This window comes from Epinephelus fuscoguttatus, linkage group LG23 (genome assembly GCF_011397635.1).
Source record: "Epinephelus fuscoguttatus linkage group LG23, E.fuscoguttatus.final_Chr_v1".
Taxonomy (NCBI): domain Eukaryota; kingdom Metazoa; phylum Chordata; class Actinopteri; order Perciformes; family Serranidae; genus Epinephelus; species Epinephelus fuscoguttatus.
In genome coordinates this window covers 32,217,941-32,231,471 of record NC_064774.1, presented here as the reverse complement: position 1 = coordinate 32,231,471, position 13,531 = coordinate 32,217,941, and the positions used below count along the sequence as shown (strand labels likewise).

General features: G+C 40.8%; 1 protein-coding gene across 2 annotated transcripts in view; it reads right to left on the bottom strand.

Annotated features, from left to right (window-relative positions):
* Window positions 1-574: 574 nt before the first annotated feature.
* mtm1 (myotubularin 1) overlaps window positions 575-13,531 on the bottom strand; it is a 35,075-nt gene continuing 22,118 nt past the window's right edge. The window contains exons 7-16 of one of the 2 annotated variants that reach the window (XM_049568842.1): window positions 12,251-12,334; window positions 11,913-12,062; window positions 11,173-11,358; window positions 10,666-10,848; window positions 10,006-10,161; window positions 8,154-8,201; window positions 7,856-7,948; window positions 6,871-6,984; window positions 6,567-6,743; window positions 575-4,064 (exon numbers count right to left, since the gene is read on the bottom strand). In XM_049568842.1, the coding sequence (XP_049424799.1) occupies window positions 3,870-4,064; window positions 6,567-6,743; window positions 6,871-6,984; window positions 7,856-7,948; window positions 8,154-8,201; window positions 10,006-10,161; window positions 10,666-10,848; window positions 11,173-11,358; window positions 11,913-12,062; window positions 12,251-12,334 (1,386 nt within the window). In that variant the 3' untranslated portion in view covers window positions 575-3,869. The remainder of the gene's footprint in view (window positions 4,065-6,566; window positions 6,744-6,870; window positions 6,985-7,855; window positions 7,949-8,153; window positions 8,202-10,005; window positions 10,162-10,665; window positions 10,849-11,172; window positions 11,359-11,912; window positions 12,063-12,250; window positions 12,335-13,531) is intronic. The other variant, XM_049568843.1, reaches the window with a different exon arrangement.

The window sequence follows — 13,531 nt, the reverse complement described above, 5'->3', positions numbered from 1 at the left end:
TTCCAACATCCCTCTTTAAACCCCCCACACACTGTTGTCCATGTGATGTCCTGAGTTTGAGTTTGACTCTGCACACTGCTCTGTATGCACCGGTTCCATGACAGCCCCAGAACCCAAAGAGACAACTATTAAACAATGTGCTTTTTGGACAGGTTGGATGCAATGTGTTCTTTTTGGGGAATTAAATAAAAGCTCATTTGAGTCAGGACAAAAGTGAAATTATAAATAAAAATACTCAAGGTAAGTCAAAATGATGAGGTATCAAAGGGTAACTTCGTTTTTTTTTTTTTTTTTTTTACCTGAACCTATTTTCCCATATTCCTATGAAAATGTATAAAAATGATCCCTACAGAGATAGTCCTTTTTATTAGAGAGTAAGATCCTTTTTGTTTAAGCAAAAAAAGCCCAGAAATCACCATCACCAAACCAGTCAATTTGCATCCACAACAAGCGCTTGTTTTTGCCACAGTCAGGTTCAGGTTATTATTGTGTCTGACAATTTACTGAACAGATCCCTAGAGAGATAGGCATTTTTGTAATGAGTAAGGTTCACTGGGTTTAACCAGAAACAGCCAAAAAAAAAAAAAAAAAAAATCGCCTTTGCCCAAACTGCCAATTTACATCCACTGAAAGTGCTTGCTTTTGCCACTGACAGTAAGTATCTGGCAATGGCAAATTTGGGTCTGTCTATGTAAAACAAAAAAGTTCAAAAAGCTCTATCTCTGTAGGGATAATGTTGTCAGAAACAATGACGCAATCTGAGCCTGTAAGTGGCATAAAATAAGCACTTTTAATTTTGTAAACTGACAGTGAGAACAAGGCAAGGGTGGTTATAATTTAAACCTGGTACCCTATAATAATCAATATTTCTATTTTTTGTCATTCCAACATTGCATCCATTTTTTCTTTTTCTGCTAGAAATTATCTTCCATTAAATTTCCAACATGAACATTACATTTGCCAGAAGTTACTCTCTGTAAAAATCAAGAGTAGTTCCTCTACCTTTATGACTTCACCTTTTTTTATAGCTTTCCTTATCATATTGATCAGTTATAACATGTTATGCATCAATTCCCATGCTGATGTTTGAGGAGACCAATAGTCAATATGCTACACAAAGGTGTATTCTGGCAAACAATATTTCATTCATTGACTTAAAGTTTCCTTTCTAATGTAAAAACTGAGGCACATGATATCCAACTTAAATGTGGGATGAAAAAACACTCCTGTCCAAAAGGCACATGTTTTATGAGATTACATGTGAGTGTTCACATGAGACTTTACAGTGGGGGTGGATAGAATAACTAGAAACAGTCAGGTCTACAAAAAGTGTATTTAAAGGGGAGCGAGAGCTAATTGGTATTTCTGTGTGCTGGTTACAAACATCTTGGCATGGTAAGGCTATCATGGACCTGGGCTGGTTTCTCCATCCAGGGTCTGTGTTTAGTGACAACATCGAAGCACAAGAAGTGATCCAGGATCAGAGGCCAGCACCACTTCATTTCCCTCAACTATCTTGAGCACCTAAAATATATTTCAAACCATATCAAAGCTGCATTCATCAAAGTAAATCACTGATTCATTCTAACCTAACTCTGCCTGTAGGCTAGAACTGCATTTACTATCAGCGCTATAGCTTAGAAAGTGCTGGAACATACTGCTTCGGTGAGCGTAGCTGATAGCAATGTCAAACCACACGTGACAGAGACAACTCAAGCTTTCACCCTTAGATGTTAAGCAACAAATTACACATCACTCCATCCAAATCTGACACACCTGATATATACACTTAGCTGGAGACATACAGTGACATCCACTGTAGAAGCTCAAAGCCTCCCAATTCGCTGCACAAGCTCTACAGCACTTCTTATCAATTCCTCGAGGGAAAGGGCAACACGCAGTAGCAGTGCAGCAAGTAGGAAGAAGTGTGAGATGTGAGAATTGTACAACATCTTGATTAGCATTTCGCTTTGTTCACACAGGACACCCACGCTTGTGTAGCAGGACGCGGGCAGGAGCCCACCTCACAAAGACAAAAGTTTCACCTAGCAGCATTCTGATATCCAAATATGAAATATGTTGCAAGGACATGTCTTGCCTCTATTTTTCTCATGATTGGGCAAACTATGGGCAATCTTACGCTTTTCTCTCTTTACCTCTTTAAATATAAACACATAAACATGTTTGTTGTTGTTTGGCAAAATAATAACAGCATCACAGGGTCTTTCATCAGTGAGTGGAGTTTGCATAAAGGATAAGTTTGATATTTTTCAACCTGGATCCTATTTTCCCACGTTTTTGTGTCCGAGTGATGTCCAATATTGCGTGAGGGTGCTGCAGCCAGGCAGCAGGGAAACAGGCAACAATGTAACCACTTGATGCATGTGTGCACCGTTTCATCCTGTGAAAGTGCTTGTTTTTGCCACTGTCTGTCAATTTATGGAAAGAATTCCTACAGAGATAGACCTTTTTTTTTTTAGACAGAAAGATCCTTTTTGTTTAAGCAGAAACAGCCCAGAAATCGCCATCGCCCAAACTGTCAATTTGCATCCACTACAAGCGCTTGTTTTTGCAACCGTCAGGCTCAGATTATTATTGTGTCTGACAATTTATGGAACGGATTCCTACAGAGATAAACCTTTTTGTTAAAGAGTAATGGTCACTTAACCAGAATGACCCCGAAAATCGCAATTGCCAAACTCACCAGACTCCATTTAAATTAACAGTAATTTTAGTGTGTATAGAGCCAGCATATTTTTTAAGGATTTATTTCAACCAAACCAGAGTTGGTGATTGTTGTAACAGTGACAAAAGGAACTAAGATTTAAGTTTTTTGAGTTTTATTTTGTTTCTGTCAACTTTGAATGGAGTGTATTTTACGGTGATAAAATTACTTTTTGTTTAAATGGAGTCTGGTGACTTTGACAACAGTGATTTCAGGGCTGTTTCAAGTTTCACAAAAAGGGATCTTACTCTTTAACAAAAGGTCTATCTCTGTAGGGATCCTTTCCATAATGTTGTCAGACACACGGAATAATAATCTGAGCCTGTCAGTGACAAAACAAACACTTTTAGTGGATGTAAACTGACAGTGCAACCATGCCCTGAATGGTTATATTGCAGCCTGTCTTGACCAATTCCAAAAATTGTTCTTCCAATTAGTCACTTAGACACAAAAACATGGGAAAATAGGGTCCAGGTTTAAAAATACCAAACTTACCCTTTAACTTTATTTGAAAGCTGAGACCCTGAGTTAAAATTTCTTTCCATGGTTAAAAATGAACTTTAACACTCAACTAGATGGATGAGAATATCAACATCAGTTTGATGTGATAGGTCAACAACATGGTTAGCCTCGCTTAGCAAAAAGAGTGGGAGTAACGGGATCTACCTATAGCGGATGTATGTGGTTCTATGGTGAGTAGAAAAAACCACAAACAGATTTCCTGGTGTGTTTCTGTCAAATCAGAGTATGACGTTCAGAGAAAACACATAACATGGCTGAGTTTTGCTGCCTGTGTGAATGTCTCTGCACATCCGCTGTGTGTCCTGTGTGCTCAAGCCCTTGGACTGAAAGCCACTGAATGTCTTTAAGGCTTCCCTGTATGATGAGTGTGTGTGTAGAAAAGTCTGACAAGGCTGTACTGTGACATATTGCATAAATCACCATCATCACCACTATGGTGTTAGAATTACCCATCAAATCTAAATCTTATTAGCATTCTCTGTTATCAACAGTTAGGACTGCACAATACTAATTAATTCCCTGCGTGTGTGAGAGACTGACAGAAATCAGAGTGAAGAGGACATAAGTGCAAGTCAACAAGTTTATCTGTGTTTGTGTATGTGTGTGCGTATGTAAGCAGCCCTCAGAGGGGAGTGTGTAGCTGTGTGTATTGCTGTGGTGGTGTGGAGGAGGTGGAGGAGGAGGTGTTGGGGGTGGGGATGTTAGCCAGACGGGAGGAAGGGGAGGAGTCAGACAGCTGCAGCTCCTCCAGCTTCTTCAAGTACTCGTCTCTGAGGGCCAACAGCTCCTTGTAGCGCTGCTCCACTGGACTCTGCTGCTGCAACACACACAACACACCACACACACACACACACACACACAAAATGAATAATACACACCTCCTGGTGCATCCAATAACAAAACCAACAAAGGTAATTTGTCATTGGTTTTAAAACATTACAATTTCACCTGTCTGACTTTTTATTATATGTCATCATTAGAAAATGTGGCAGCTTTGATGTGACGGTGTAGTTTACAATTATTATCTAATCAAATAAGAGAAAGGTTGTTAGATTTCAAATGTTGACGCCCTGTCATTCCAGGGACAACAGAAAGCATGCCTGGGAGAAAGAGAGATCTTCCTTAGGATGCCTTCGGGACGGAATGACACATTATCAATGTGTCAGGAGACGCACCCTCCTGTTTCTTTGATAATGCTATGAGGTGTGCGACAAATCTGTGCTGACATTGACAGGAGGAGAGCTAGCTACTGATAGCTGTTAGCGGAATGTGGCTGGAACTAACAGCTAACAGAGGCTGCATTGAATTCAAATACTGTATATACAATAAAATACATTACATTTTTTCCCCCATTAAAGGTTTTTTTGGGGGGAATTTTTCCTTATCTGCTGTGAGGATCCAAAGGACAGACGGATGTCGTATGCTATAAAGCCCCAAGGCAAATTGCTATTTGTGATATTGGGCTTTATAAATAAAACTGATTGATTGAATAGGTTTTATGACCATCATACAGATGCTCATTCATTTTCATCCAAAACTGTGCTGTCCCACCACATTTAGCTACATTTAGCTCTGCTTTCCAAAGAGCGGCCAAAATATCGCAAGAACAAGCAGCAATCTCATACCGTGCCTGAAATCTCGTGAGAACAAGCAGCAACAGCTGGAAGGCAGAACCGGACAGTAGCCTGAAAAGTTCATTCATTTATTTTATGAAAGATTTATAGAATAATGGCTGACTTTCTGTCAGACTTCGACTTTGAGGAGGAGGAATTTGATTTTTCAGAGTTTGATGGCCGCCCTTATTTATTTGAGCCAGAATACACTGATGAAGAGCTTCGTGAAATTGAAGAACGGAGGAGGAGAGAGAGAGAGGCGCAACAGGTAGAGGACGAGAGAGGAGGAATGGCTGCTGCGAGGCTGCATAGCTCTGGAGATTGGTGGTGTACCTGTGAATGCTGTGCCCCAGTGCCCACAGAAGAGGAATGCCTCTGTTGCAAGGAATGGGACCGGTTGCAGCCTTGTTTTCAAGGTCTGGATGTGACCGAGGACGAAACACCTCCACCTGGAGTAGTATCCAGCTGGGCTTTATCTAGAGCTCGGGAGATATATTTCAGCCGCGCTTTGGAAAGCAGAGCTAAATGGTAAACAAACATGGCAGCACACCGGTAAGGTAAGACAACACGTTTACATGTCGTTTTCTATATGTTCTCTGACATTTATCCTAACGATATGAGGCAGTCTTTGTGGAAAAAAAGTTTGTTTAGTGGACTAACTTTGCACTTGAAGGTATACCCGTTCACTTACGTTTTAACAGGTCTGACGTTACTATGCGCCCCGGCTGTATCTAGGTTAACGGCTAACATGCTAACTATTATTTTTATGTCACTAGTCACTTGAAACAAATTTAGGACGATAGGAGACAGGTTGAAATAAACCGAAATTTCCCTTTAATGGTTATGAAGTTAGGTCTCTTTACGAGCTAAACCATGCCCCTTCTAAAGTTTATTGGTCAATATCTTAAAAACACAATGAGTTATTAACAAGCTTTTGATAACTTTAGATAAGCCTCATATGGTGATTAGAAAATTTGGTACAAATTGGACCTACGGTTTAAGAGACAATGTCAAAAATGCATTTTTCAAAAATTTCAAAATGGCAGAAAACTTAACTGGTAGGACATCAATGGTTCTTGTGTGTTTTTCATGACATTTAATTGGAGATCTATTACGAGGTCAGTCCCGCGTTAAGGCTCAAGTCCCAACAAATGGTGCCGCCTTGTAAAAGATAACACTGGTGCCTAGATCACAACATTTTGGTGTTCCCGTGTGACACATAGTATTGTTACAGATTTCCAACAAATAATATTCCCGTTTTTTTTAACACCCAGTACATTCCCTACATTTTTGGTGTCATCGGTGAGGCCTACTATTGTTGTTCCCTACAGTTATTTTAAACATCTGGATCAGCTGAGAATTTCACTATTGGTGCATCCTACTTTGGACTGTTGACTACCTGAAAGAAACAAAATGGAAACATTTTCTAATAATACTATCTCTGTAAGACTTTTTCTTTTTAAGATGACTTCCCATAACATTAAAACTTTTCTTAAAATATTCTGATTTAACTCTTGAAATCTTTCCTTACAGTGTCTGTGATACTTGAGTAGCAAAAGACAGACACGTATTTACTGAATCAGCTTAGTGAGTAATTTGTGATGCCTTGTCTTGTTATCTACCATGTCAAGAAGTAAATACTGCCATGGCTTCCAGGCCCTTAGCAATCCCAGAGCAGGTCAGAGTATATTTTAACAAACACGTACCTGTTGTCGTATGCGTGGGTTCCAGCGGATGTAGTATGTTACCCACAGCTCTAGGTGGCGCATGCTGGCAACGGGGTAAAGGACCCTTCCGGACTCCGGGGTGTAGAAAGGGTTTAAATACATTTCCATCTTACTGTTGACCAGAGACCACAGAGACACCGTCTTTGTCCGCACCTCCTACACAACAGAGAGGGTGGAACTGTGAGACATTTTAATCTCACATGCACGGCAAAGTAAAATTAAAGCATGCTTGCATGCATGCTGTAGGGAAACAGAGCAGGCACGGTTTCACATCCCATCTTACATGCTGGTCTCGTGCACTCTCACAGTTGTAAAGGAAAGTCCCAAAACAACAGCTGTAGAGGTGATCCAGGATTGTCAGCAGGAGGCGCTCGTTAAACTCAAAGGCTGTAGGAAACTGGGGAGAGGAGAAGAGGAGAGTTAATCAGTTATAAATCTGACCTCAGATCTCACATAAGGAGACTCTCTTTGGTGGACTGGTCTTTAAGATACATTCCCTGTTTTTGTAATAGCACTGCCATACAGTAATGAAGCTCAGGATCTTATTTTTGTTATATCCTCAGCAGGAAATATTTTCACTGGACATGATAAGTGAGAAGATTTAAATATGTCAGACTCAGACAGATTTTCTTGGTCAAAAATCGAATTACAAAAACCCTGAGTGCAGCAGCGCTGATGATAAAGCTGCTTTTTGTGTGTGTTTTAGGGAGACAGAGACAGAAAGAGAAGGTGGAGGGTGGACTATTGTTAAAATGTTTCTGTAAGTTACTAATAACTTACTCAGAATGCTGCTTTGTCACTGAATGACCCGACCGCCAGAAACCCGCAATAATTTGTAACAAGCTTACCAGCACCGCCCGAACTGCTGGACCAATAGGATGCAGGTTGAACTGCACATCACCACTGTTTTTACCACTAATTCTATATTTGTATTGAGCCTTTTTGCACTTTGAGCTGCTGCACCCACATAAACCAAAACCGCAGATTAAGATGCCCACACAGTCCATGCATCTAAGACCTTAATGATTTGCGCTGGTTATTGTGCTTACAAAATTGAATAAGGGCTGCAGTATCTTTTCAGAGGGCTTGTTTGTGACACAGGATTTAATTAGATTAAACCCAAACTGCTGGGTCAAGCAAACAAAACACCCTCCCCATGTTTTCTTCTTGGTCTAATTGCTTCTTTGTAACCACCACATGACGAATGATAAAAATGCTTTTGAGCTTACATCACTACATGAGTGCAACGTTCTGTGCATTAAACATACCTGTTTAGTCATCTGCCATACACAGTCGATGAACTGAACAAAGATGGGTGATCTGTCCTGATCTGCATGGTTCTTATCACCATGACCTATCCTCTACACACACACACACACACACACACAAATTAAATGATTAACAGGAGAGTTAACTATTTTAGCAGTCAGTTGAATCATTTTTTTTTTGTGTAAATATCAAACTCAATACTGCTTTAAAATATCTCTGACAGGACTGAATATGGGTTCATTAACACACATAGCTGAAGATCATCTTAAAGACAGAGGCTGTAAAAATGTTACTTACCGAGGCAAACTTGTGCCCAAAGCTGATCCATTCCTTCTCAATCAGCACCTGAAACGGCACAAAACTTTCTGTCCATTCATGATACTACAGCTTTAGGAAGTGACACCCCATTACTTTACAGTACAGTAAAACCACTGTAACAGTGCATATACAGTGGTAGAAAAAAGTTTTCGGACACCCTTAAAATTTTACACAATCTCAAATATTATCATGAAATATTTGTGGAAAAATCTTTTTTGTGTTTCAAAAGGTGTGGCTGCATTAGACAGATACAAACAAATACAAATTATATTTTTTTGTTTATAGTTTACAAGAAAAACTAACAAAACTAAATTCTTGGCAGTTTCAATATGTCAGTTCTCAACATTGTCGGTATCAAAATCAACAAATAACAGAGAATGTGTTCAAAACTGAACAAAAAATAAATAAACCATCACATCATCAAATTAATATTTAGTAGTCCTGCCACTGGCACGCAGTAGAGCTCTAATCCTGGTTGGCATGTTCCCCACGAGCCTTTCACACTGTTGAGGGGTAATCTTGTCCCATTCTTCTTGAATTACTGCTTTTAATTCTTCTAAATTCTTTGGTTTATGCTTTGAAACAGACCTTTTGATAATCCACCACAGATTTTCGGTGGGGCTCATGTCCGGGGATTGAGCTGGCCACTCTAAGACCTGGATACTGTGCTCCTGCAGCCAAGTTCTACTGGCCTTGGATGTGTGGCAAGGGGCATTATCTTGTTGAAACATCCAGTTTTCACCTCGACGGAACAGTGCACGCAGAAGGGAGCATGTAGGTTTGAGAATGGTACAATACTTGGTAGAGTTCAATGTGCCATCACAGACAGTGAGATGACCAACACCAGCAGCACTCATGCATCCCCAAACCATGATACTGCCTCCACCATGCTTGACAGTAGGTACTGTACATGCTGGAGATAATGCTTCGCCTGGCCTTCTGCGTACCCTCACATTAGTAGGAGGAACATAAAGCTGGAAACTGGACTCATCTGACCACAAAATCTTCTTCCAATTCCTGGCTGTCCAGTTCTTGTGTGCCTGGGCCCAACGACGCTGGACTAACCTCTGTCTCTCATTGATCAGGGGCTTCTTGATAGCCTTGTAGGACCTTAAGCCATGATCTAAAAGTCGGCCACGTACAGTGCGGGTGGAACACTGGACACTGGTTTGGTTTGACCACTGCTGCTAAAGCTCCTGTGATGTCATTCGGCGGTTTTGCCTGCACATGCGGATCAGGATGCGGTCATTTCTTGCTGAAGAAACCCTTGGACGCCCAGATCTTGGTTTGTCTTCCAAGCTGTTGGTTCGTCTGTATTTCTGCAGAGTGTATCCAACTGCTGAAGGACTGCATCTGCACTTCCTGGCTATCTGGCGGCAGCTGTACCCTTCCTGGCTGAGAATCTTTATCTTCAGGCGTGTTTCCTGCATTAGGTTCCTTGTTTTAGCCATTTTTGTGTCTGAAGAACGTTCAAATGTGCTGGCTTTATGTAGACATGAAGCTTGGCAACAAAAATTGTGTCTTTTAATAAAAAGAACGAGCTTCATCACCGGTACCAAAATGACCCAATACTCAAAATTTCTTATGTATTTTTATGGAACCAATCAATTTTAAGTTTTTAATGGCTAATTTAGGATTTAATTAGTATTTTGGCTGTGACTGTACTAAAAGAAATTGCACTTGAAGACCTAAGAGTGATTCTTAATGCAATATTTCACAAATGCATGGGGTGTCCGAAAACTTTTTTCCACCACTGTACAGCTTACTGTGCTGCTTTTTGGTGTGGATGAGCAGTTTCCCCTTGCTTGTTCTTGTTTGTGAAGTTACTGACCTGGAAGCCTCTGAGAGTGCGGTAGTGACTGTCCAGCATCAGCATGGCCAAAGAGGTGAGCTGGGCAGTCCGGTCCCAGCCGTCACTGCAGTGAACCACCACTGAGTTCCCACTGGAAACCTTGTCTGCTACTTGGATGGCTCCTGACAACACCAGCTGCATTCACAAAAAAACACTTTTAGAAAACATGCAATGACAGGCCACAAAGGCACAATACTTCAAATAACTAGAATTACCACCTTACAGTTGTATTAGGGTTGCAGCGACATACCAGTTTTAAGGTGTACCATGATATTTAGAAGTACCATGATTCATTTAAAGTTGACTTTTGACTTTTTGGATATGAACTGTCATCACTTTATGGTTAAATCCTATTGGACATTTGTGTGGAATTTTGTCATAACTATAGTATGAATTCTTGAGTTATGGCCAAAAACTGGTTTTGTGAGGTCACAGTGACCTTGACCTTTGACCACCATATTCTAATCAGATTATCATTACATTCAAGTGAACATTTGTGCCAAATTTGAAGAAATTCCCCCCAAGGCATTCTTGAAATACCATGTTCACGAGAATGGGTCAGATGGACAGACAGACAGACAAACCCAGGGCATAAATAATATGATGACATTCATGTGTGCACAGACACTGTTGTCTTACCTTAATATGTTCTAGCCAGTGTGTCGACTCTAGACTGGACAGCCAATGAGATTCCTCCACATTTGGGTAGACGATGTCCTTGAGTTTCTTTAGGGATTCTCTCATGACGTGGATATTCTGAATGTCCAGGAAGATGAGCTCTGCGTTTTGGTACTCGTCACCCTCATAGCCTCCTCCTGTGGCCTGAGGATAGCAAAGACAGTAACCGATAAAAAAGGTAAAATTAAAAAAGAAATCCTTAACAGTAACAGAAGATGTGCACTAATCCAATTAACATATGGAAACATCAGAGAAACTATGGGGCCACCAAAGACGGTCTAGTGGGCTGTTAACATTCACCATAAATATATTGAAGTGTGGTTTTTGAGATACTAGACATGAACAAAAGTGTTTCCTTGGGAATCATCTTATAAAGACAATACTAGAACTACCCATATTCAAAAATGTCATGGTGATGTGGCCAGTAGTTGATTCTAAACCCTGAGGGTACTTCCTTTCTCTTCTAACCTTGTTGGCCACAGCATTGACGCTAGGCCGAGCATCGTAGATGGTGAGCTTGGCAGTGTCATTTGCCTCCCTGATAAGATCCAGGTAGCGCTCGTCATCCTTGTTTCTTTTACCAGACATACCAACCAGAGGCTGACTGCAGCGGACGATCACCGCCTGGTTCTCTCTGTGGATCCATGACAAAACCTAAGGCACAAAGACCAGTCAGTACTGGAGGACATGGATTCACTGTCAGGTGACTTGTGATGGCAACAAAGTCATGATAAACTGCTTAAAAGTACAGCGCAAAGAAGGCGGCCTCAAGGTAATGGGCACTAGGGCAGACCAAAGAAACCACAGGTCACACTTAGTTCCAATCCCATTTCTTGTTTAAATCCTGACCCCTTGTTTTCAAGTGCCCCTTTGCCCCTCAGAACAGAGCTACTTGTAAGGACTAGTTGTTGAAATCTTCTCCCAAATTGCTGTTAACAGTCTGAGCCTTTCACAGTTTTTCCAATGCATCCCACTCAAAGGATAATGCTGGTGTTATTCTATGTTTTTTTTTTTTTCAATAATGTCCATGAACAGACCAAACCAACATGTATTGATTCTAATAACAAGTACTGTCTGTGTATCCAAAGCCTGAATATATTATTTTTCCATGCCATAGAACTTAATATAAATTCCAGTAAGTGGATCCTGAGTTAAGATTTTTTTTTTCAAAAACATGAAACTTATGTGCAGATGACTTTGGGGCTCACCGGTATGCGTCCTCTTGACCTGAAGGCAGCCACTCTTCTGAGGTCCTCCTCTTTACTTTTAAAGGGTACAGTCAACACAGTGGGGTAGGTGTCACACAGATCATAATTCTTATTGATGAACGTTATACGCCACTTGCTATTAGGTAAGCCCTGCAAAACACAATGATCATCATCACTGAAACACTGTCCGCTCTTTTTGCAAGATTATTCAAATTCATTTTTTAGTTTTGTTTACACAACACATCTACACTACAAAATGATGTACAATAGCAGCAATGACAGTACTGATAAGTACTATAATTGTAAAGTTGTAAGGCTGTACATGTATTCCTCCTTACCTGCCGTCTGAACTCCTCTACGGGTTTGTAGATGTCCCAGCCGTTCTCGCCGTACTTCTCCTGAGTCACATATGCAAACAGTGGCTGTATGGAGGGGAGAGGAAGACACTTCTTTTATACACCATAAAGGTATTATAGCAGCAGCACAGACACACACACACCTGTCAGAGCATTGGCAGCTTGTGATTACTGACCACTACTCTTTAACACCAGGGGCCTCATTTATAACCATTGTGTACACACAAAAAAATGGCTTGAAATGTGTGTAAGCCACTTTCCAAGCCTAAGTTGGGATTTCTAAAGAAAAACTTGACCAGGAAATGTGCGTAAATCTAGGCCAACTTAGAGCAATGGGTACATTTTGGAGACGGGGGAAACTAGTGACACAGATGGTGAGGTGATGAATTGCAGCCAGATTGTAAAAATTTGATGTGAGAGGAATCACTATACACCAGGGGCGACTGCTCTGAGAAAACAAGGGAGGCTGAACTTCCCCTAATATTTCATAGAAGAAATGATCAAATATGCACTATTGAATTTACATTACAGTTAGAAGGTACATTGCATTAAACATGCGCTAGGATTTCGCATTGACTATGATGTTCAAACGTCAGCTATTTATCACTAGTTTTCAAACGCGACCTCCCTGTCATACATTCTCGTGTCAACACGGTGGACGTGGAGCCTTCAAGCATTCCTATGAGACAGTGCTGAGCAGGTTTTTTTCGTGCAGCAAAGCGAGAAGGTCATCGGATAAATGTGACAAAATCGTCACTTCCAGGGAGGCTCAGCTTCCCTGGGACCTAATGGAGCGGTAGGTGGGAGAGGATGCTCGGTGTATGCATGATGATTGGAGGAATTGTCTAAAAGGCTGAACCCCTTTGTGATTGACAGCAACAGTTTAGTGTGACAGTTTTGTCAGTGAACTTTGTGAGTTGTAATGGAGCCAAACTGTGTGCTGTTACCTTTGTTAAATGTTGCTGTTGTCCCTGGTTTTATATGAGAAGAGGAAAAGATTGCTAGTTGCTAGGCTAATTTATACAATGTAAAATACGATAGGTTCGTGCTAATAACATTAGCATGTTGTATTTGTGGGGAAAATGTGTCCAGATAAAGACAAGTGTTTGTCTGTGAATGCTGCGAGTTATAGTGAAGCTGATTTGTGTACTTCACAGAAACCTCCGCTGCCGACTAGTGTTTTGGAGGTGTAACTGCAGAGTGACACAGACACACCACCGCACAAGAATAAATGCTCACAATGATGTGGGCGGTGTGCGTTCT